This window comes from Rana temporaria, chromosome 8 (assembly GCF_905171775.1).
Source record: "Rana temporaria chromosome 8, aRanTem1.1, whole genome shotgun sequence".
Taxonomy (NCBI): Eukaryota; Metazoa; Chordata; class Amphibia; order Anura; family Ranidae; genus Rana; species Rana temporaria.
In genome coordinates, this window is record NC_053496.1 from 136,244,596 (window position 1) to 136,270,550 (window position 25,955).

Consider the following 25,955-nt stretch of genomic DNA (forward strand, 5'->3'; position numbering starts at 1 on the left):
TGTAGGGGGGACGGGGCTGGACATGTGACGTCAGTGATCGTCTTTCCCTATATCACACACACCGGCGGCGATCGGGTCCGCGGGTGCGGTCACGGAGCTTCGGACCGGGCAGCGCGCGACCCACGACTGGGCACTTAAAGAGGACGTACCCATAGGTCATTGTGCCCAGCCGTGCCATTCTGCCGACTTATATCGGCATTAAGCGGTCCTCAACTACTTGCCGACCAGCCGCCATAATTTTACGGCGGCAGGTCGGCTCCCCTGCGCGAAAGCTCTCACGCAGGCCACTAGGGGCGCGCGCCCCCGCCCGTGCCCGGCGGCGCGATCGCCGCCGGGCACACGCGATCGCTCGTTACAGAGCGGGGGGCTTTGTGTGTAAACACACAGCTCCCGGTCCTGTCAGGGAGAGAAATTCTGATATTCTGTTCATACAGTGTATGAACGGAAGATCAGTCATTTCCCCTAGTGAGGCCACCCCCCCTACAGTTAGAACACACCCAGGGAACATACTTAACCCCTTCCCCGCCCCCTAGTGTTAACCCCTTCCCTGCCAGTGGCATTTTTATAGTAATCCAATGCATTTTTATAGCACTGATCGCTATAAAAATGCCAATGGTCTCAAAAATGTGTCAAAAGTGTCTGCCATAATGTCGCAGTACCGAAAAAAAAAAAAAAAAACGCTGATCGCCGCCATTACTAGTAAAAAAAAAATATTAATAAAAATGCCATAAAAATACCCCCTATTTTGTAAACGCTATAACTTTTGCGCAAACCGATCAAAAAACGCTTATTGCAATTTGTTTTACGAAAAATATGTAGAACAATACATATCGGCCTAAAAACGGAGGGAAAAAAAATAGTTTTTATATATTTTTGGGGGATATTTATTATAGCAAAAAGTAAAAAATATATATTTTTTTCAAAATTGTCGCTCTATTTTTGTTTATAGCGCAAAAACTAAAAACCGCAGAGGTGATCAAATACCACCAAAAGAAAGCTCTATATGGGAAAAAAAGGACGCCAATTTTGTTTGGGAGCCACGTCGCACGACCGCGCAATTGTCAGTTAAAGCGACGCAGTGCCGAATCGCAAAAAGCACACCGCCGGAGGGCTTCATTCTAAGGTAAGTATTTTATAATTTGCTAGTATGCAATGTACATTATACCATTGTCTGGCAGAGTTTAAAAAAAAAAAAAAGAATGCGGTTTACTACCGCTTTAAGTGTAACAAATGTGTAAAAAATAAGGAAGGGGGCACATACTTTTTCACAACACTGTATCTTATTCAAGGAGGGACCAAACAGGTATTCGTATTCAAAGGGCAGACGTTCAAAAGGTCCCCCATTAGGAACAGGGCTCTGCCACAGCGAGATCATAGCCTTTGTGCTGTATAGCAACCTGCAGGTAACTCAACACGATGCACCATGTGCCAAGGTGAGTGCCTACATAAGTTCCATTGCCTGAAGCAACATTACAGGCCTCCCCACTTCTTTCATCCAGCAAAGTAGAGAGAAGAGGTCCATCGTCTAAAGACACCTGAAGGTAGCTGCATAACCATAGGTTTAAGATTAGGATCTCGTGTCCTCTATTTTACGACTAGGGGAAAAAGAAAATGTATTTCCTTAAATTTTATTAGCATGTTGATGAATATATACCATAGCGGTATACTTACTTTTCCCATTCAGGAAACCGCTCTAAGTATTGCCTTGTAAAGGTTACCAATCCTGTAGGTCCTGGAAAAAAGATAAAAGTAGTAAGTCTCTACAAATTACGTCAATGGTAAACTTCTTCCAATACTTCAGTTCTCCATGATCACTTACAAGCAAAATGCCACACTGTTTTCTTATATTTTTCAGAGACCCTGGTGATAAGACATCACCAGAACCTGCAGTTTCACAGAAATTGTACAATTATAAAGGCAAATGGTGGTGCCATGATCCCAAACTGGATTCTTAACACTGAATAATAGATATATCATCGAGCCAAAATGTAAAAAAAAAATAGGATTTTATAATCCTTCTCTGAGTTCATGGACGGACACTTAATCTTGACAACGTGGGAAATAGCCTTCCTTTAGAAGTGACTAGGCAGAAAGTGTAAACTTCAAAGCTGAACAGCCCCGCCCAGGGTGCGGTCCTACTGACTATATCCCCTCAGCCTGCACCAAGCATAAAACCAAAATCCAAAGTAGATTTGAAATAAAGCCTTCAGGCTTATGGGCCCGAAGGGAGCCATGTCTTCTCTTTAACTAGGCAGAAAAAAAAACTGAACTGCTTGGTGCAGGCTGAGGGGATATATAGTCAGTAGGACCGCACCCTGGACGGGGCTGTTCAGCTTTGAAGTTGTTAACACTTTCTGCCTAGTCACTCCTAAAGGAAGGCTATTCCCCACATTGTCAAGATTAAGGCTGCGTCCGTCCATGAACGAAAGGGAAACTTTTTCTATGCTATACAATGAAAAGCAACTAATGGACCAGGAGACCTAGAATTAATTCACTAGCCTATATACAGGTGTGGATTGCCGTCCTGAATTAGACATAGAACAAAATAATTAATCCAGGAACAGAGCACTGATAAAGGGAACCATTCAGTACCATCTTTACCTGGGCGCTGACCTTGGATTATTTTGTTCTATATCTTTCCTATAGCCTTTTGGGATGAAAGAAGCTGCTGCAAAAAAACTTGTGCATTTCCTTGTGGTGACAACAGTGGACAATTGCTGCACAATGGCCACTTGCAGTCTCCATGAGATGTTTGTGTGATGTGATTACAATGCAGGAACACAGTTGGAAGACCGGGGCAAAGTGCTGTCACCCTAGAACAAAAAAAGCCTGAATAAGGATCTTCCTGGCAGAAGTACCATGAAAGCTTCAGAATTTAAATTAACTGTTGGAATTTTACATTAAAGATTTAAATCTTGTATGTGATTTTAGTGGGTAAATTTACATATACTTTAAACCACTTGCAGACTGCGCTATAGCCAAATGATGGCTACAGTGCAGCTGGCTAGTTCCAGGAGGCCATCATATGTGCTGCCGGGCTCTGTGCTGACAGTGTCATGAGGACACTGCTGATCAAAGATTGAGGTAAAGAGCCAATCAGTGGCCCTTTACAACATGATCAGCTGTGTCCAATCACAGCTGATCATGGATGCAAATAGAAGTCAGTTATCGGTACCTTAGAAGAGAGCCGATAACCGGCTTCTCTAAAAGGGACAGCGTTCTGATCATCAGTGCAGTCCCAACAGTGCTGTCAATCTCTGCCCACCAGTGCCTCCTCCTCGGTGTCACCTACTAGTGGCCATCAGTGAAAGGGAAAAATTATCTGTTTGCAAAGTTTTATAACTTTCAATTGTAAGCAAAATCTTCTGCAAAAGACTGCCACTTACGTCTTTCGGTGACTCTTCGAAAGTAACAGAAGAGCGTTTTTAACTTCTCAGATTTTCTTGGATTTTTACCATCAAACAACCTGAAAATTAAAAGTAAAAAGTAAATGCAAGTAAAACCTTCAATTATATTGACAGTTTTACATATTAAATTGTAACTTTTTTTTTTGCATTATCTCCCAGTAGCCTGTTATATAAGAAATGTACTCTCAAGAACAAAAGGCATAATAGACAACCAATAAATAATTTTCTCTGTGTATTGCAGAGTGTCCAAACTGCCCCCTTATTGACAGTAGACTTCACAATCATAAAAGGGTGAGAAGCTTTTGAGAAATAAGCTTTCAGTGCAATGTAGTTTCTTCAAGATCCATCTTATGACCCGCAGCCTACTGGTAGAAAACAAATCTCGCCACACAGTACCCTGACTGAAAATAGCATGTATTCACATTATGTGCCTTCATGCTTAGCTGGAATAATGCAATACATTCATGTTTAAGAGCACTGCCTCAGGAGCCTAGTGAGAACAAAGGCACCTGAAAGCGCAAATGTATTGACATGGAAAAGTTTAGATGGGCTCCAACAGAAGAGTTGTCCCTTTTGGCTAAATTACAAATGTTAAATTAAAATAATGTTTAATAACAATTTATTTGGGTCTGGAAGTAACCCTATAATAGGTTTTTGACTTACAAAAAAAATTGCCTTGAACATCCATAAGAATAAATGTATACATCAAGAAATCACAGAAAATAGACATATAATACTGTTCAAAGTGGATACAAATTGATGCGACAAACATTCAATAGACATACAAGGAGATACTCATCATTAGGCCTCTCTAACATAAGGAAAGTTTAATGTGCAGTAACTCATAGCAGCCATTTAGATTTCTGCACATTAATGAAGGTAACTAATAAAAACTACTGATTTTTTTTTTTTCTAAGCTGGAAAACCAACCAAACGATATCTTTAGAAAAACCCAGTTCATACAAATAGATAGTATTTTAATATTCCGTTTTTTAATATTCATAGTGGATGAGTGGTTATAACTTTCAGTAAATGTTATTTCAGACAAAAAGTGAGGCTTACTGACCTACAATTATCCAAAAGCATTGCATGAAATTTTATGTATTTCGGAAAATGTTATCCTTTTTTACAGCCAATATGTAAATCTGTACCACACAAGCTGCTGTACCAGAAAAAACGAAGAATTGAGCCAGTCTCCTCTCCACCCTGCGAGCAGGTGTCAGGGCATTGGGGGAACATCTTCTGAATCTTGACAGGTGTAGAATACCTCCACGTTAACAATTTCAAACCGGATTCCTGGTGTTTGGAACAAACAGAAAAACAGAATTCTCTCCACCTGCTTATCTGCAAGGATATTTGGAAATATATGGAAGTTGATAAGTCAGCGGTGGGGAAACAAGCAGACAGTAAGTTGGGATTTATTGAGACATAAGAGTTCAAACATAGTGAGGCAATGTCTGAAGGAATCCGGGGCATGGTAGATAGCCAAGAAAATGAGCCAACTGTAACTTTTGCCAGAAAGATAATCCCACAAAGGTCAGATCATCCAAAATTTGATGTCTGGTAACCCAGCATCCAGCCACTATGAAATGCCCGGCCTGAAAAAGGCCATCGGATTTCAATGGCTGAAATCTTGAGTCACGTAGGCCGGTACTGAAGGCGGGGCTCCCTACTACGGGGGTAAGCGGAGAAGGACTCAGAACTATACAGGAAAACCGGAACACTTTGGAGCATACGAGCCAGGTTTCACCCATAGTAGGGTGGGTGAGAACGGAGGTAGGCAGGGCTGTCCAGAACCAAGGCACAGAATCCATCGGAAACTCTGTCAATACCTGTTCCACCTGTACCCACTATTTGAGAGGCCAGCGGCGGCACCAATCCAGCAACCTAGTCAGGTGACACGACACATGGTAGAAGTTAGCATCTGGCAGAACCATAACCCCCCCCCCCCCACAGTTTCAGCAGTGAAAATAGCATCTGGGCCCATAGGACATTCACAAGAGCCAGATTGACCACTCAAGAAAAGGGACTTTGAATAAGGGTTGGAAGGGCCTGAAGGGGGTATAGCAGGCATGGCATGATGTTCATTTTGAAAATGCTACAACGTCCGCACCATGTAAACAGACCGTTCTGCAAATTGGGATTATGGGGCATTTATAACAGGGTCAGATTTAGCCTGCCTGTTCTGGGGGTGCAGTAAAGTCAGGGGGCATACTGTCAACACACCTTCATTTGATCACCTCTACCTAACACTCCCGGTTTTTCTGTCGCGCCAGCTCTCTCCTTTGGCTATGTGTGAATCACCGATTGACTGTCACACTGTCTGACAGATTGAGTAGTCTACCACTACTTCTGGGTACTGTAGATGTGGGGCAGGAGTGAACAGGAAATACTAGTTCTATGCGTATCAACAAGGCTGCAAAAAAAACAAACAAACAAACACGCATGTACTAGGCCAGCTTCTCGCAACTTTTTTCAGTCATAGCAGCCTTTAAAAAAGTATGCAAAATCACTAGACACCCCAGTCCCAAACTGCATTTATTGGGCTGAAGGACATGGTTATCTGTGCTGGATGAGGAGGTCATCCTCTCTTTGGCACCACATTGGGGAGCACCGTATCTCAAAGTCCCCTTATACTTCAGGGGCCCACAACACATCATAGTCAGCCTCAATCACATTAGAGTTTGCCTCCCCCCCTCAAAAGTCCAGTTCCCCTTCACAAATGGAGGACTACCTTCAAATCTGCAACTACAGCATCATAGAAGGGGGGCAGATATTGGAGCAGGTCTGGATAGAAGCAGGTCTTTCAGCCTATACTTCTTCTTCCACCCTTGATCAAGGTTATGTTTCCAAGGTGCAGACAGGCACTTAGTGCATCCTAGTGTGCATCCTAGTCTGCTCCCCTGAACCATTGAAACAAATGATGCAGCGCAATGGATAGAGGCAGAGCACTGTGCAGTCAGTCCAACTTTGCATCACCAAGAATGTGTGCTGCCTCTCAGTCTTTCCACTTCATTAAAATGTTAGTTTTTTTTTTGGGGGGGGGGGGGGGGGGCGTGATGAAACCTGGAAGACACAGCCCATCCCGGCACTGCCTTCGATCCGGCCTCGATATACAACCAAAAATGTCCCATTTAAAATATAGATGAGAGCAATCTGCAAAACACCACAGTAAAAATACTTAACACCGTATGCTGTCATTGAGATAACATTAAATGTGGTCTGAATCTAAAAAGAATTTGAGATTTCTTCAAGAATGCTGAACATACCCTGATTTTATGCCAGCAGACCATGGAAACCAACATTATGGCCAAAAACAAGCACACCACAGACAGCTAGCTCTAGCTTGCATGATTATTACTGTGGAGAGAACAAGAGCAAAACACTCTCTGGCCAGCAAAATCTATTAGCAATTAGATCGTGGCATTACTGTGCTGCTAGCAACATTTATCTACACAAATTGGACAGCATCTATAATTTAATGCTGATTGGATCTCATTATCCCAATTTTAAGCCATCACTGGAGAATGTGTTTTTTCCCCAGAGTGATTGGCATCAATGTCAGTTTCCGATTCCCCCATGATTTCACTTTCTCTTAAATAACAAGGCATGATTTCCAATCAAAGGCATACCCAGAATATATCTAGAAATTTTGATTTCCAATGTTTCTTGTTTGGAACTTTCCTATCTATTTTCTATTTCTATTCAGCGTTTGTACATAAAATGAGAAATGTGGCTACTCTCATTTATATGTATAATTACAGACTACCGTTTCCCACTTTGTAGTGCGGCACAATGGTTGGGCTTTAAAACGTAATTTTTTTTCAGCAAAAGTTGATTTCTAAACGTCAGCTTTGATTACCAATTCCTTCATTTAGTTGTCAAGAGATATTACGCCAACCTAAAAAAATGCCAATTAATGAAATCTAAAGTAGGGTATACACGGACCGAAAACTGTCCAGTTCCTGCAGAACCGGCAGACTTTCAGACCACTGACTGTTCAACAGAAGCTGGTCTAGCGGTAGGCTCCTGTCAAATGATCAATGCTGGAAAACCAGCATTCTATCAGCACTTTTAGCCAATGACTGCTGGGGGAGGCCGTCCCTGTCTGGAGAACCCAGTGATGATTGCTAGAGGCTATAGCCACTGGAAATAAATCGCATGTAAAAATACGACATGCTGGTTGTAACCAAGTAGATCGATAGAGTACAGTCAGACCTAACTGCACATGAATATTTCCAGAGCCTGCCAATCACATGATATTGTAGGAAGATGACATCTAAATATTTTACAAATGTAATTCTAAATAAGCCACATCTGTCAAGTGCACTGGTTAGGTGACTAATTAATTTAACAATTGCTTTGATAAATTAACCCAACAGAATAACTAAAACCTCTAATTAACCCCTTCATGGGATCCCTTTTTCTGGTAGGCCCCCACATATGCCTATGGAGCATGTAAACACACCCAGACATTATAAATGGAGACGTGAGCAACATCTGCTTTCCTGGGAATGAAGAATGCAAATCCCAGAATCTATCCAATTAAGAAACACTGCTAAGTAAATGTAGCAAGCAAGGCAATGCTTCTTGTGAAATTAAGTCATTGACAAATGGCTTCCAGGAAAGATTTTTCCTCCGGTGAGTCAGAAGTCTTTTATATTTATTTCACTTTTTGTAAGAGCTTCTGTCAAGCCTACCACGTAACTCTGCTACAATTTAACAAAAAGGCAGATGCATGCATTCTGAGCGCCAGCCAAAGAAGAGACTGTTTATCTTCAGCCTTCCATCTTTCAGGCAAATCAATACTAATCAAAACAGATCTTTTAATAGATACTTAGAAATGCAAAATACTGGCCTGAACAAACTGGCACAGAACCCTAGGATTACACCCTAGTCATGCAGAATACCAGAGAATAGCCTGAACAAACTGGCACAAAACCCTAGGATTAGACCTTAGTCATGCAGAATACTGAGGTATAGCCTGAACAAACTGGCACAGAACCCTAGGATTAGACCTTAGTCATGCAGAATACATGAGTATAGCCTGAACAAACTGGCACAAAACCCTAGGATTAGACCTTAGTCAAGCAGAATACTGAAGTATAGCCTGAACAAACTGGCACAGAACCCTAGGATTAGACCTTAGTCATGCAGAATACAGGAGTATAGCCTGAACAAACTGGCACAGAACCCTAGGATTAGACCTTAGTCAAGCAGAATACTGGGGTGTAGCCTGAACAAACTGGCACAGAACCCTAGGATTAGACCTTAGTCATGCAGAATACAGGAGTATAGCCTGAACAAACTGGCACAGAACCCTAGGATTAGACCTTAGTCATGCAGAATACCAGAGCATAGCTTGAACAAACTGGCACAGAACCCTAGAATTAGACCTTAGTCATGCAGAATACCAGAGTATAGCTTGAACAAACTGGCACAGAACCCTAGGATTAGACCTTAGTCAAGCAGAATACTGGGGTGTAGCCTGAACAAACTGGCACAGAACCCTAGGATTAGACCTTAGTCATGCAGAATACAGGAGTATAGCCTGAACAAACTGGCACAGAACCCTAGGATTAGACCTTAGTCATGCAGAATACCTGAGTATAGCCTGAACAAACTGGCACAGAACCCTAGGATTAGACCTTAGTCATGCAGAATACTGGGGTATAGCCTGAACAAACTGGCACAGAACCCTAGGATTAGACCTTAGTCATGCAGAATACAGGAGTATAGCCTGAACAAACTGGCACAGAACCCTAGGATTAGACCTTAGTCATGCAGAATACTGGGGTATAGCCTGAACAAACTGGCACAGAACCCTAGGATTAGACCTTAGTCATGCAGAATACAGGAGTATAGCCTGAACAAACTGGCACAGAACCCTAGGATTAGACCTTAGTCATGCAGAATACAGGAGTATAGCTGGAACCCAAGGGCTCAGAATCCAAACATTAGACCTTAGTCATTAAGTTAATGTAAAACACTAGTAACCATTTTGCTGAATATGAACTCTAGGCAGATGTAAAAGACAAATTAACCGCTTGACCGCCAGAAGGATTTACCCCCTTCCTGACCAAGCCCTTTTTTGCAATACGGCACTGTGTCGCTTTAACTGACAATTATGCAAGTTGTACCAAAACAAAAGTAACGTCCTTTTTTTCCCACAAATAGAGCTCTCTTTTGGTGGTAATTGATCACCTCTGCGATTTTTATTTTTTGGGCTATAAACAAAAGTAGCAACAATTTCGTAAAAAAGGCAATATTTTTTACTTTTTTTTTTATTATAGCAAAAATAATTTCCTCCTCAGTTTAGGCCAATATTCTTCTCCGTATTTTTTATATTTTTTCCAAAATCCCAATGAGCGTATATACAGATTGGTTTGCGCAAAAGTAATTGCGTCTACAAAATAGGAGATTGATTTATGGCATTTTTATTATTAATGGCAGCGATCTGCGATTTTTATCGTGACTGACATTGCGGCGTACAGATCTGACACTATTTTGGGACCATTGGCATTCATACAGTGCTATAAAAAGGCACCGATTACTGTGTAAATGTCACTGGCAGGGAAGGGGTTAAACTCTGTGTTCTAACTGTAGGGGGGTGGGCTCACTAGAACATGGCAAATGAGGTTCAATGTAGAAAAATTTAAAATAATGCATTTGGTGGCAAAAATATGAATGCCATCTATACACTGGGGGGAGAACCTCTGGGGAAATCTAGGATGGAAAAGGACCTGGGGGTCCTAGTAGATGATAGGCTCAGCAATGGTATGCAATGCTAAGCTGCTGCAAACAAAGCAAAAAGAATATTGGCATGCAAAATAAGGAGACCTAACTAATTAAGACACCATTGGCTGCTTGAAACCAAATGTTTGTCACCAATTAGGTCAAGGGAAAGGGGGAAAAGGGATTTTGGGGGGACTATTCACGGCACTGGTTAAACACAGTATAATAAAAATAACAAGTATTTATTGAACATAAAACAGGTATCATAAAACAACATTTAAAGACAATCCCCACATTGCACAACAGTAAGTTATACACAAACTATGTCTGCATGTAAGGAGTTGATCGCCTCAAATATTGGCATGCATTATAAAGGGTATCAACTCCAGAAATAAAACGATAAATCACATAATACAAGACACTGGTCCGGCCGTATCTAGAGTATGCTGTCCAGTTCTGGTTACCAGTCCTCAGGAAGGATGTACTGGAAATGGAGCGAGTACAAAGAAGGGCAACAAAGCTAATAAAGAGTCTGGAGGATATTAGTTATGAGAAAAGGTTGCGAGAGCTGAACTTATTTTCTCTGGAGAAGAAATGCTTGAGAGGGGAGAAGATTTCAATTTATAAATACCAGACTGGTGACCCCACAATAGGGATAAAACTTTCACGGAAAGGAGTTTAACAAGACATGTGGCCACTCATTAAAATTAGAAGAAAAGAGGTTTAACCTTTAACTGCGTAGAGGGTTCTTTACTGTAAGGGTGGCAAGGATGTGGAATTCCCTTCCACAGGCAGTGGTTTCAGCGGGGGGGCATCAATGGTTTCAAGTAACTGTTAGAGAAGCATCTGAATGACCACAACATACAGGGATATACAAGGTGATACTGACATATAATCACACATATAGGTTGGACTTGATGGACTTGTGTCTTTTTTCAACCTCACCTACTATGTAACATGACAGAGATCACTGCTCCCCAACACTGGTAGCAGTAGATCCCTGTCATGTAGCTAGGTAGAAGGAAATGCCTTGCTTACAAAGGCATCTCCGCTTTCTGCCTCTCTGTGCCACGATCATGGGCCCACGGGACTGGCAGGCACGCGTTTGCTAGCCGCAGATGACGCAGCGACCTATGGGTAACGTTGTTTTGCGCACCCGTGCCACTTTGCCAACGTATATCGGCGTGAGCCAGTCGCCAAGTTCTAAAGTCTAAAAGGTTGTTTATACCTTAATGCATGGTCTGTGTGTATTGATCCAGAACTGTGCCTGGCTGCAGGTCTTCTTTCCCTCACTTCCTGGTCTCAAAGGCTTTGCTGAGAACAGTGGGAGCCATTGGCTCCTGCAGCTGCCAGTCAAACGCTGTAGGCAGAGCGTGGGGTAGAGGCACTCTGCGTGTGTCTATGGACACACACAGCCCAGGTTGGGAGCGAGCTTTCATGTTTGCCCACAAAGCAAGAGGCATGCTATGGGGAAGACAAAGAACAGAATAACTCAAGATCGTTGGCACGGACACCAGAAAAGGAGGTGGAGGGCGGCTCTGTGCAATACCATTGCGATGAGCAGGTAAGTATAAACCTGCTTATTTTAATAAAAAAAAAAAAAATAGACTTTACAATCACTTTAATGGAGCAATATATCCATACTTGTATTTTTAAATACGGCTTATAAACCTGTTCATCTGAGAAGATATGTTCATATGTTCAGAGCCCATATCAGATAAAGGGTTTCACTTTTTTCTAGTAGCCTTACCTGGATACAGATTAAGAATTTAAGGGGATGTTGCCGGCCCAAATGGTACATGTTGGACATCAATCATATGCAATATCTTCTATTTTTGGAACACTCTGAAGTGGTGCTCATATCAGGTTATATTTTTCTTCTTTACTTCTTTTACAGTTTAAATTTGTGTGGGTCCTTTCCCATTTTACAGGGATGAAGATTTGTGAATTTAAGATTTGTGACTCCTGGTTCCATGTATTTGAATTTAAGTTTCACAAAAGATTTATTGGATTTTTTAGGACAATATACAGCTGTTGCAGGACCACAAGTCCCATGAGGCATTGCAAGGCTGATAATTAGAAGCATGACTCCCAAAGGCAGAGGCATGATGAGGCTTGTGGTTCCGCAACAGCTGAAGGGCCACAGGTTGGGCACCCATGTGCTATGGTGTCGGGATGAAAGCAACTAGTCCCTGTGTAGATGGACTACATTCGCAATTTACTGCATTGGAAGAACCCTTTAACTGCAAGTCTGCAGATTCCCTTTTACTTGAATTGTTTAATGTGGCTAACCCAAGACTCAGTTTGAGAGTGGATACCCTGCGCTGCCAGGTGTGCGTAAATGGTAGCTGCTGACACGGCTTATTCAAAAAAGCAAAACAACCAAAAAAATACGTATGTGTAGCGCTAAAATTAATAAATGAATATCAAAATACCAAAAAATGTGTATAGTAAAAAATAAAACACATATAACATTAATAAATGTTAGACACAAATTGTGAAACATGTGAGATTCCTCTGTAGCGAGGGGTGACAACAGTGCCAACTGGCACGTGAACTGATGCACCTAAGGTGGTATCAAACATAAAAACAAAGTCCAACAAAAACTCCTAAGTGTGATGATCCGAGGTATGTAGCAAAGTTCATCAACATCCACAAGTCATTCAAGTGAAAAGGTGAATAAATAGAAAAAGCGTGACTCCTTTAACGTGACAATCCCATCACCGGAAAAAGTGCAGGCTTACCGGAACTTGTTGACCACTGGTGGCATATGCCAAAAGAGGTCAGTCAAGGCTTTATATGACGATTGTCAAACAGCAATCCTTGGCAGGAAGCGTAGGTCCAACTGGTGGGTAGGTCCTTATATGGAATAGGTCCCCAGGAGTAAGCCGGAAGCTATCCCAAAACCAATTGGCTCAGTGTGTTAGTGGTGCATAGAGAAAAATAAAGAGAAGTGGCCACATAACGTAACTCCCAAACAATCAGCAATCACAGACAGCACATCACCTATCCAAGATGGCGCTGCAGTTTGCACTCCAAGCCTCTATATGAAACAGGAACCTGACTCAGTTTGACCTGCTTTGTGTTGCTCTGAATTCAGCAGATCCTACTAAAATCTCTTTACGTTACAGGCAAAGCAGTTCAAAGGCAGCCCGTCTCATTGTTTTAAACATATGGTCTTTAGTAGCTCTGCATTTAAATACTGTACATAGCGCAGCAGTCATAAAACAAAGCCAGCCTACACAAGCCCCAAGCCTGACATGTATCAATCATTCTGAACTTGTATTGCCTGAGTAGAATCCGCCTCGTAAATAAAAATGATAAAGAGGGACAATTAAGCATTGGTTTTCTAGTTGGTAAAACGATTGCTTTATGTTACAGAGTCATTAAAGTAAGCTCTAAAAATTGCAAAGCAAACCGTATAAACAGAACACAGGGTAAAGGGTGAATATTGCAAACATGTTGGATTCTGATAACTGGATGGGTTCTTTTCTTTGTTCCACAAGCTTTTACTTACTGTATATTTTTATATATTTACATGTACACCAAGCTGTGTAGCAAGAATGTAACACTGTAAAAATACATGGCAGCTTCATGGTTTGTCCCAATGTTAAAGTGTTATGGTTCGTCCCTAGGGCAATTCTGATCATCTTGTCAACCAGGACATCGTTTGATTCCTCTTACCGGTCCTAGTTTTCCAATTGGAGCTTCTCTTCCTTGTTTATACTGCGGTTCAGTTTGTGATTCAATCTTACAGCTACTGACTCTTTGGTATTCACAGATAGCCTGTGTAGCGTAGTTGATTAGTTTGCGCAAAAGTTATAGCATTTACCAAATAGGGGATAGTTTTATGGCATTTTTATTAATAATTTTTGTTTTACTAGTAACGGCGGCGATCGTGTCATTATGGCAGACACATCGGACACACTTGACGCCATTTTGGGACCATTCACATTTATACATTGATCAGTGCTAAAAAAATGCACCGATTACTGTATAAATGTGACTGGCAGTGAAGGGGTTAAACACTAGGGGGCTAAGAAGGGGTTAAGTGTGTCCTAGGGATGTGTTCTGTGTGGGGACGGGGCTTACTGTGACACGACACTGATCACTGCTCCCGATGAAGGAGCAGATGATCAGTGTCCTGTCACTAAGCAGAACGGGGAGATGCCTTTTTTACACTGGCCTCTGCCAGTTTTGCAGCTCTGTGACCCAATCGCAGGACACTGGCGGACATAGAGTCCGCAAGTCCCACGGGCATGGTCACGGAGCTCGCAGCAGGGGTGGGTGCTCCTCGCCGCTCGCCTGCACGGTGCAAAAATAAAAGTAACGAAAATATATGTACCTTGCGCAGCCGTGCCATTCTGCCGACGTATATGTACAGGAGTCGGTCGGGAACCGGTTAAGCAATTCAATAATGGACTCCTAGGACTGACATATTTGCAAATGTATAGAGTGGCAGCCATGAGTTACTTAAATATGTACTCCTACAAGCTATTTAGGGCCTCATACACATGGGCAAAAGAAATAATGCTCATAATATGCTGGCATGTTTTCTGCCAGAATTTAGCATAAAAACTACCTCCAAGTATGGCATTGGCCATGAATGCATTTTAATGGTTAGAACAGGGCTCACAATTTCAAGTCCTGAGCTACTAGCCAGGCCTCAAGAGTTACTCGCCACCAGTTGCCCCACCTAATTCATACACTGCCCTGCGCATAATTGCACCCGTAAACACGCCCTCGACGATTATCTCATGGAATGACAATGTTTTATGCAGAATCAAGTTACAAAATTAAATATTACCAACAACAACTTTAACAAAATGGGACAGGGCACTGGGGGCAGACCAGAGGGACAGGGCACTGGGGGCAGACCAGAGGGACAGGGCACTAGAACTGGGTCTCTTCCCCATTCTCTTGCTGTGTCCTCTGCAACTCCCATCCATCCTCTCTCTCTCTCTCCCATTTATCTCATCATCAGGAGCCTGTGTGTGCGGCTCCATGCTTGCATGTCCCCACTTCCCCCTTTTATTCAGGCTGGCAGAGAGGAGAGGAGCTGCAGCACAGTGGGAGGGAGTACAATCCAGCGCTGAGATCCACACAACTGCACAGCCATTGACACCATAGCACAGCGCACACTGACAGCACACATTGAGACCAGTCTGTTCACAGTGCTCAGGCTGAACTGCTGGACACTTACATAGAGTGAGCGCTGCACCGGAGTGGTAATTTTTGCAATCCTCCACCTCACTCATTACTTTCTGCTCTCCAGCTATATTGGTCGGGGCCCAGGGGAGGGGGGCTGGCTTAGAGAGGTCATACTGTTGGGTCCCATGGCTTAATGAGAATTGTAAGGAGAGCACCTGTGTACTGCTCTGCCTGTGCGTGGCTCACCAGACTACTTTTCCCGAGCATGCACCTTTCCTCTTCGGCCGCCAATTTAATCGGGACTCTAAGTGTAGGCACAGATTGGAGGGAGATTGGTCATGCAGCCCTGTCATCACTCGCCCCCAGCTTAAATCCACTCGCCAAATGCTAGTAGGCGAGTGGAAATTTTGAGGGCTGGGTTAGAATATAAATGCATTCTGGCCACTGAAAAAAAAAAAAAACATACAGGTGCATTTACGTGAATAAATTATGCCCATAAGCTCCTACCAGAATGCAGATTTGGTGCATTTTTGAAAAACGAATACCATGTACAGTAGGTGAACCCGATATTGTGTCAATCTCGCTCTCTTTCTCGGCGAGATTGAGCACCTACGAGCCCCATCGCGGGAGCCAGCGCCGAGCTGGCTTGCCGCGATGGAGACAGAGCCGTCATAGAAGCGACGGGAGATCCGACCCTTAGGTGGGCCTAAAAATATGCTGCTTTTACAGGGGTTTAGCGTTTTTCTTTTTTTTTAGCCTATGTTGCAATACAGTAGGTGTTTGTGATATTGTGTTTTTAGCTAGGTAGGTATCACATGGGTAGGTACAGAGCATGATGGGACTGTGAGGCCTATATAGGTCCGATGCAAGGCGCGCATCCGTCATTTCAGCGAGAAGAGCCGGCGTGTCAACATCAGGAGAAGAAGAGAAGTGAAGAACATGACGTCACAGCACGGAAGAAGAACTCACAGCACGGAAGGAGAAGAAGACGTACAGCACGGAAGAAGGCACCGGACAGCGAGACGAAGAACCGGGGTGCGCCGAGTCAACAGCGGAGAGCGGCGAACATAGAAGGAGACCCCCCGGATAGCGGAGAAGACCCGTCGGGATAGCGGAAGAAGCCCCCCCGCCGAAGACGCCGGAGGAAACCCGCCGGGGGGGTGGGGGCTTTTTTAAAAGCGACCCCCCCCGGCGGTGGAAGAGAACCAGACGGCGGCCCCCACCCACCCGAAGACGTCAAAGAAGAAGCTCCCCCTGGTAAAAGAGCTAATAAAGAAGACAGGGGGGCCTTCGGAGCAGACTAATAAAATATTTTAATACCCTATGTGGTTTATTTGTGTTTTTACCACTTTTCTTGCAGGTGAATGGGTAGGGGTACGATGTACCCCATACTCATTCACTTAGGGTGGGGGGCCGGTATCTGGGGGCCCCCTTATTAAAGGGGGCTCCCAGATTCCGATAAGCCTCCCGCCCGCATACCCCGACAACCAACGGCCAGGGTTGTCGGGAAGGGGCCCTGTCCTCATCAACATGGGGACAGGGTGCTCTGAGGTGGGGGGGCCGCAGTGCGCCCCCCAGAGCACCCAACCCCCCCATGTTGAGGGCATGCAGCCTGGTACGGCTCAGGAGGGGGGGGCGCTCGCTCGTCCCCACTCCTTTCCTGGCCGGCCAGCGTGCTTTGGATACGGGTCTGGTATGGATTGTAGGGGGACCCCCTACGCCGTTTTTTTCGGCGTAGGGGGGCTCTCCTTACAACCCATAACAGACCTAAGGGCCCGGTATGCTCCTGAGGGGGGAACCCATGCCGGATTTTTTGTTAAAATCCGGCAGGGACTTCCCCCTCAGGATTCATAACAAACGCCGCACACGTGTAGAATTGGCGGGAATCCAAGTCGGATCTCCCGTCGCTTCTATGACGCGCTTGCTGGGATGTGCTGTCACTATTCCAGTGAGTGCGAGATGTCGGCGAGATCTCGGCACCATGTCGCCGAGAATCGGCGCGATGCTGTCGTGCTAAAAACACAATATCACAAACACCTACTGTATTGCAACATAGGCTAAAAAAAAAAGAAAAACGCTAAACCCCTGTAAAAGCAGCATATTTTTAGGCCCACCTAAGGGTGTTACCAGCTCTTCAAATATAAATATGTAATTTCACTCTGGACAGTAGTGTACCAGTAAATACCACCAACCTAAAGACTGATACTTTTAATATGGCCTCGTCTCCGATACTGAATTTTCCCATCTGACATTTTTTATTGAATAACTGAGGTCTGTAAAACCAGTCAGCTATACATAAGCACAGAATGCCGATACAGGTGCAATCTTGTAACACATGAAGTGGTAAATTAGAGCCAGTGGGACATCACATACAACATCTCTTCAGTATGGGGAATGAGTATTGCATTGTGTTTCTACAGGTCACTGGATTCCAGCAAGTATGTAAATCAGACAGTATCTCATCTGCATTGCAAAGTGCTTCAAATGGAAAAGAATTTTGATCAAATACATATATAGATCCTGTCCAGCTCTCCAAAAATCCCTTCATATATTTCTGCTAATTGGGTTCTAAAGGATTTACAATGTTGTTTTATGAAAAACTAGACCTGATTGCCAGAGCCACGCCTCCTATAAATCACTTTGACATTTTATTACTAAGTAATGCATTGAACTAGCTTCTAAACTGCAACTGTGTGGAGTAGTAAAATCTATAGGTTGATTAGTTTTCTAATTCACAACCCCTAAACGCACCAAACAGTATACGGTTTCTACTGATAGTCTAAGAAACTACAGAGGATACATTGAGTTTAGGTTAGTGAAAACAGCAACATACACTTAACCATGGTCATAATAAATATTTTAAAAACAGGCTATTTTATTTTTACCGTCGGATTATCAGTAGTAGAGTGAATTAATTGTTAAAGGAAACCTATGCTGATAGAAACGTGTAGGATGCTATGGAAGCGTACCGATCAAATGGCTTTATTACTTGAAGACTCACTGATAGAGAACAAGATTATACGACCTTAGCAAAAAGTAAAACTAAAAATTACAGACATGTCTCAAAGCTAACTTAACATTCCAACCTTCTGGCTTCAAGAAACACTTAAAAAAATAAATAAAAGTGTAGTGTAGTCAATGTAGTCAGTTGCAACCGTTTTGCAGCTGAAAAAAAACGTGGAATCAATAAAATCTGAGGAAAGAATATGGCATTATCACCAAACATGCTTTCAAATGATGGAATACGAAAAGTGTCCAAAATCTCAATACTGTATAAACTTGTGTATTTATTGAAGATTTAATGGCCGTCATCTCCCCTGTACCCTTACCTGACATGCAGGCTTTTCTAGAAGGTGTCCTAGATGTTGTGAAGTACTTGGGATTCTCTATGACCTTTTGGATTCAGCTCTGCTGCCTGAACATATATGTTCAGTATATGCATATGTTTGGGGACATGGCTGCATATATGGGGGACATGGCTGGATATGTTTGGAGACATGGCTGGATATGTTTGGAGACATGGCTGGATATGTTTGGGGACATGGCTGGATATGTTTGGGGACATGGCTGGATATGTTTGGGGACATGGCTGGATATGTTTGGGGACATGGCTGGATATGTTTGGGGACATGGCTGGATATGTTTGGGGACGTGGCTGGATATGTTTGGGGACGTGGCTGGATATGTTTGGGGACGTGGCTGGATATGTTTGGGGACGTGGCTGGATATGTTGGGGGACATGGCTGCAATATGTTGGGGGACATGGCTGCAATATGTTGGGGGACATGGCTGCACATGTGTGGGGGGCATGGCTGCACATGTGTGGGGGACATGGCTGCATATGTGTGGGAGACATGGCTGCATATGTGGGGGACATGGCTGCATATGTGGGGGACATGGCTGCATATGTGGGGGACATGGCTGCATATGTGGGGGACATGGCTGCATATGTGGGGGACATGGCTGCATATGTGGGGGACATGGCTGCATATGTGGGGGACATGGCTGCATATGTGGGGGACATGGCTGCATATGTGGGGGACATGGCTGTATGTTTGGGGACATGGCTGCATATGTGGGGGGGGGACATGGCTGCATATGTGGGAGGACATGGCTGCATATGTGGGAGGACATGGCTGCATATGTGGGAGGACATGGCATTGAACTTCATTTTTCTCAGCACGTCGTCGTGTTTTACGTCACCGCGTTCTGACACGATCGTTTTTTTTGACCAATGTTGTGTAGGCAAGACTGATGAAAGTCCGCTTCATCGGATATCTGATGAAAAAATCCATCAGACCGTTTTCATCGGATGAACCGATCGTGTGTACAGGGCACTAGATTTACAGTTTGTCATTAGTATTATGCCTACACATTGTTCACTGCCTGATGCTTGTCTCTGCCCTGGGTGGGGCCTGTGTGGACTGTTCTTCTTGGAGCGCTCCATCACAGCTCCCAGATATGGGGAGATTCATGGCCCATACTGCCAAACTATCAGTACATAGATAACATGTAAGTACCAGTTAGGGTTTTGACCCCTTTTCTGTTTGACAATGTGTGAATATACTGGATCAATTGGAAATGTATCCATGTCATTGTCTAGACCCAATACACGCTTACTCCTGACGAGCGACGCCAAGTCGCAAAACGGGTTGAGCCAACAGATGTCATGTTCCAATCATGTGTCGTATCAGCATATGGTCTACTGTACCAATTATTTCCAGTTTACAAACCTTGGGGCTTCATTATGTGTTTACCCATTTTATGGATCGTTTTGAATTATGCATTTATCCATGTAAAATAAAGTTTTTGTTTTAGTTTATTTTCTCATCCCTCTTTAGAGATTAGAATGATGCCTAACCATGTATATATATATATATATATATATATATATATATATATATATATATATATATATATATATATATTACACACACACACACACACACACACACACACACACACACATACATACATACATACATACATACATACACACACACATACTTTAGTTCTGCTTAAAAGAGCATATAAATATCTGAATCCCCATATTCACACCGTACCTGTTAAAGTTTATGTCTGGGTAGGTATTATACTCAGACTTCCCCATCTTAGCATTTCTGCGAGGGAAGGTACAGAAGAATGCATTGGCCAGGAGACACGAGATTTGCTCTTGTGACATGGTGATAGAATGATTCATTCTTTTCTTCAGCAATGGGATAGGCTGCAACAGAAAAAACAAAACAAGAAAATCATTCATTTAGCAATTTGCCAAAACCAACTTAGGCCTGACCACCAAATCACAGCAAGAGTAATGTGCTGCTTGTAGCTGGTGCCTAAATCAACAGGCCAGTTTCAGCAGAGTGCCATTTATCTGCATGATTAATAAAGGTGGTTAAATTTGACATATTTCAGATTGACAATCAATAAAATACTACAAAACCTTGGTGTTATTGATCACAATGGACGGTCAAGACCACTGCTATAAATGCAAATGAAAGCTTGTAAGAAAATTTGATATTTTATGGAATAACAATGTCAGTTCAGTACAGGGCACATAATTTCAAGAATTATAAAAACATAATTTTTTAGACTTGGTTTCATTCTAGAACCCTATACACACCCCAAATACAGATTAAAAAAAAAAAAAAAAAAAACACGGAAGAACATAATTTTGCATCACAAATTCCAAAACAACTTTGGAAAATCTAGTACTGTACTATATTTGACCAAAAGGCAGAAAGCGGGTATTCAAAAAGAGAAAAGTGGATTTCCATCGCCCTCTGCTGGTCATCTGTAGAACTACAGCATTCAATTTTACCCCAGATAGAGCAGCTTAAGAAAATATAACCCAAAATATAAGATATAACCAAAACTTACTTATCAAGCAGGAGCGTATTTATATAAAGAGATATTTCACAAAGCGTCAAAGTTTTAATATAAAGTTGTACTGAGCTTTAGAACATACAAAACCACAAATAAATACATTCAAAAGATAGCTTACACTTTGTGTACTGTAAATCATTTACATATTTAAGTCAGGGAGCTGTAGATTCAGTAAACTACATTTTTTACGTTATCATACTTCACTGAGGACTGTGCCTTGGCCGCTTCATTCTCCAGGAACTGTAAAACATGCACTTTTATCATCCTCATCTGTTCCCCAAACACATTAAATATATATCTGGTGAACAGATTTTGTCAATATTTCTGAACCAGATAATAAAAAAAAAAACGAGTGAATGGGGAAAAAAAAAAAAATCAAAAAATCAATTGTGTTTAGGGTAGATCATTCACTATGGGTGCTCCGATTAGACACTGGCTGACCTGTTCATTTATCTCCATTACAGAATTTGGAGGTTTATCAGACCTGAATGACCATCTAAACCACAATATCACCATCTTTCTGAGGTCAGTATAAGAAAACATTTGCCAGATGAGTTTCCAAGCATGCTTCATACCTTCTGCATAGGAAATTTGATTTCTACATTAACCACTTGACCACTGGGTACTTAAACCCCCTTAATAACCAGACCAATTTTCAGCTTTCGGTGCTCTCACAATTTGAATGACAATTACTCAGTCACACAACATTGTACCCAAATTAAATTTTCGTCCTTTTTTTCACACAAATAGAGCTTTCTTTTGGTGGTATTTAATCACCGTTGGGTTTTTTATTTTTTGCGCTATAAGAGAAAAAAGACTGAAAATTCTGTAAAAAAAAAAAAGAATTTTTCTTTGTTTCTGTTAAAAATTTTGCAAATTAGTATTTTTTTTTTCATTATGTTGCATAATGTGAAAGATGAAGTTACGCCGAGTAAATAGATACTCAACATGTCACCCTTCAAAATTGCACACGCTCGTGGAATGGCGCCAAACTTTGTTACTTAAAAATCCCCATAGGCGACGTTTTAAATATTTTTACTGGTTATATGTTTTTAGTTCCAGAGGAGTTCTAGGGCCAAAATTATTGCTCTCCCTCTAACGTTTGCAGCGATACCTCACATGCGTGGCTTAAACAAAGTTTTCATATGTGGGCGGGACTTAAGTGTGCGTTCGCTTCTGCATGCGAGCACACGGGGACAGGGGCGATTTAAAAAATATATATATTTTATTGTTCACTTTACTTTAGTTTGACACGTTTGTCCGCAAAAAATAATAAATAAAAACGGGTATTGCAGGGTATTTCAGAGTATTGCGGGGTATTGCAGAGTATTGAGGGGTATTGCAGAGTATTGAGGGGCATTGCAGAGTATTGAGGGGCATTGCAGAGTATTGAGGGGCATTGCAGGGATTGCACAGTATGGGGCAGAGTATTGCAGGGTATTGTATGTATTGGGCAGGGATGGCTGAGCAGGGATGGCTGGATCTGTGACTGCATTTGTCACAGATCCAGCCCGCAGCACTGCTGCTGCCTTCGCTCTCTCCCCCCCTCTCCTCTCACATTGTACCGTTCGGTACAGACAGAGGAGGGAGGAACCGGCGTCATCACATGACGCCGGTTTGTTTACAAGTGATTGCTCCGTCATTGGACGGAGCGATCACGTGGTAAACCGCCGCTATCAGCGGCCATTTACCATGATCCGTGATGCGCCGGGTCCTCAGGACCCGGCGGTCACGGACACTCCCATGTGCGCGCCCCAGGGTGCGCGATTCTGGGAGGACGTCATATGACGTCCTCCCAGAGTTAAGGAACCACCCTGCCGCCGTTATTCTACGGTGTGCGGTGGTTAAGTGGTTAAAGTAAAATCTTTATTCTGAAACCAAATTATTTATGCCATAAGGTCTCCTAAAATATTAGATGTCACTTTATTTTTATCTCAAGGGATGCATCTGTCCCCTGTGACGGTACCACTGGTAATAAGAAAAGCCATTCTCTAGGTGTAAATGCCACCAATAGCAGCACTGAGGAGGATGGAAATGAATGCAGTCACACCATGCACTATTGTTGGGACCTTTAAAGTGGATGTAAAGCCTCACATATACCCACTGAAGTGAACAGCCTCAGATGACACACAGGGATGAACCAAATCTCCCTACATAAGTTTTACATGTATATCTGCTGTCTTCAGCTTGCTGTATTTTTTTAGAACTCTTACATCGGGTTAGAATTTTTACTTCCTCATTCAGCAGCAGTATAGTCTTGGCTTACACTGGGAGACAGCTGATTGGAGGAAAAGCACAAGCCCCCCCCCCCCCCCTTACACTGGCAGAAGATAATTTCAGAGCTGTGCCAAGACAAGCTCTGTGCTAATCTATTTATAGCAACCTCCCCACAAATTTTCAGCTGCTTTTATCTCCTGTCTAGGAGAATTTGTCAGAAGATATCATGCTGATAACAGAAGAACGGAGCAGCTTATGCACGGACATAGGGCTTTGTAGAGAAATAAGAAAACACTACAGATATATTTGCCCAGGTCTAATTTCATGACTTGGGTTTATATCCACTTTAAGGCCCCTTTCACACTGGGGCGGGAAGTGTGGCGACGGTAAATTGCTATTTTTAGCGGCGCTTTACCGTCGGAATTGCGGTGGTATTCGGCCATTAGCGGTGCAGTTTTACCACCGCTTTCTCTGCAGAGGCGCATTGCCGGCGGTATAGCCGCGGTTTCCCATTGTTTTCAATGGAAAGAAGCGGTGGAGGAGCTGTAAAAAACCCCGCTCCTTCACCGCTTCAAAGATGCAGCTAGCAGGACTTTTGGAGCGGTCCTGCTAGCGCACCGCTCCATCCAGTGTGAAAGCCCTCTGGCTTTCACACAGGAGAAACAGCAGGCGCTGTTTCAGGTCGGTTTGCAGGCGCTATTTTTAGCGCAATAGCGCCTGCAAACCGCCCAAGTGTGAAAGGGGCCCAAGTCTCTTACTGACCTCTCTACACACCCATGCTCTTTGATACAACTATATACTCAAAAGTCCATGGGAGGAATAGAATGCTGAGATTTGTGATTACAGCTTCAGAACTACATCAAAAGCACCAGCGACTTGAAACCAGATATGGCCATTAAATCACCTAATAACTGGGGGGGGTTTTACAAGTATGTGCTCAGAGTTTTGGAGAAATCTTATGAGGGCATAGTTTAGGGCTTTTTTGTTCGCTTTAACCACTTGCCGACCACTTGACGATATAAGTCGGCAGAATGACATGGCTGCGCAAAGGGACTTGCCTGTATGGCCCCTTGTGGGGTGCCCGCCCGCCACGTGCTCCGTGAGTGTGACCGTGGGTCCCGCGGACTCGATATCCACGATCATGTCACGGAGCTGCAGAACGGGGAGATCCCCATGTAAAACAAGGCATTTCCCTGTTCTACCTTGTGACAGGACAGAGATCTACTGCTCCCTGTCATCGGGAGCAGTGATCAGTGTTGCGTCACTTGTAGCCCAGCCGCCCCTCCAGTTAGACTGTGTCATTTACACAGTAATCAGGGCATTTTTTTTCGCACTGATCGCTGTATAAATGACAATGGTGCCAAAATAGCGTCAAAAGTGTCCACCATAATGTCACCGTCCTGAAAAAAATTGCAGATCGCCGCCATTACTAATAAAAAAAAATAATAAAAAAATGCCATAAATTTATCCCCTATTTTGTAGACCCTATAACTTTTGCGCAAACCAATCAATATACGCTTATTTTTTATTAACAAAAATATGTAGAAGAATAAATATCGATCTAAACTGAGGGAAATATATTTTATATATTTTTTGGGGATTTTTATTATAGCAAAAAGTAAAGAATTTTTCTGTTTATAGCGCAAAAAATAAAAAACAGCAGCGACGATCAAATACCACCAAAGGAAAGCTCTATTTGTTTGGGGGGGGGGGGGGGACGCCAATTTTGTTTGGGTGCAACGTCGCACGACCGCGCAATTGTACAGTTAAAGCGACGCAGTGCCAAATCGCAAAAAATAGCCCGGTCATTGGGCAGCCAAATCTTCCGGGGCTGAAGTGGTTAATAATTCACAATGTCAAAAGCATTTTGCTCTTACAGGGCTTGTTATGCATAATAATGAACTCTCAGCCTCCTGGCTATTAGTTGGTCACACACAGACTGCAGCTTGCTTAGCTGTGATATACCAGTATAGCCCTGTCACCCCATAATCTAGACTTTTCCCTTTGTAACCGGTCCTGTCTTATAATTTTTTGCACCTTTAAAGCGTGAGACCACTCGATAGAAAGAAAGATAGAGAAAAAGAAAGAAAGAAAAAGAAAGATAGAGAAAAAGAAAGAAAGAAAAAGAAAGATAGAGAAAAAGAAAGAAAGAAAAAGAAAGATAGAGAAAAAGAAAGAAAGAAAAAGAAAGAGAGAAAAAGAAAGAAAGAAAAAGAAAGAGAAAAAGAAAGAAAGAAAAAGAAAGAGAAAAAGAAAGAAAGAAAAAGAAAGATAGAGAAAAAGAAAGAAAGAAAAAGAAAGATAGAGAAAAAGAAAGAAAGAAAAAGAAAGAGAGAAAAAGAAAGAAAGAAAAAGAAAGATAGAGAAAAAGAAAGAAAGAAAAAGAAAGAAAGAAAAAGAAAGATAGAGAAAAAGAAAGAGAGAAAAAGAAAGAAAGAAAAAGAAAGATAGAGAAAAAGAAAGAAAGAAAAAGAAAGATAGAAAGAAAGAAAGAAAGAAAGAAAGAAAGAAAGAAAGAAAGAAAGAAAGAAAGAAAGAAAGAAAGAAAAAGAAGAAGAA

The 25,955-nt window shown here is 42.6% G+C and overlaps 1 protein-coding gene across 4 annotated transcripts in view; it reads right to left on the bottom strand.

Annotated features, from left to right (window-relative positions):
* The window catches only part of PARG (poly(ADP-ribose) glycohydrolase), a 237,107-nt gene that overhangs the window by 48,592 nt on the left and 162,560 nt on the right, over window positions 1-25,955 (bottom strand). For all 4 annotated transcript variants that reach the window (XM_040320736.1, XM_040320739.1, XM_040320737.1 and 1 more), the window contains 3 exons: window positions 20,357-20,517; window positions 3,387-3,466; window positions 1,672-1,732 (listed from right to left, as the gene is read on the bottom strand). In XM_040320736.1, coding sequence (XP_040176670.1) covers window positions 1,672-1,732; window positions 3,387-3,466; window positions 20,357-20,517 — 302 coding nt within the window. The remainder of the gene's footprint in view (window positions 1-1,671; window positions 1,733-3,386; window positions 3,467-20,356; window positions 20,518-25,955) is intronic.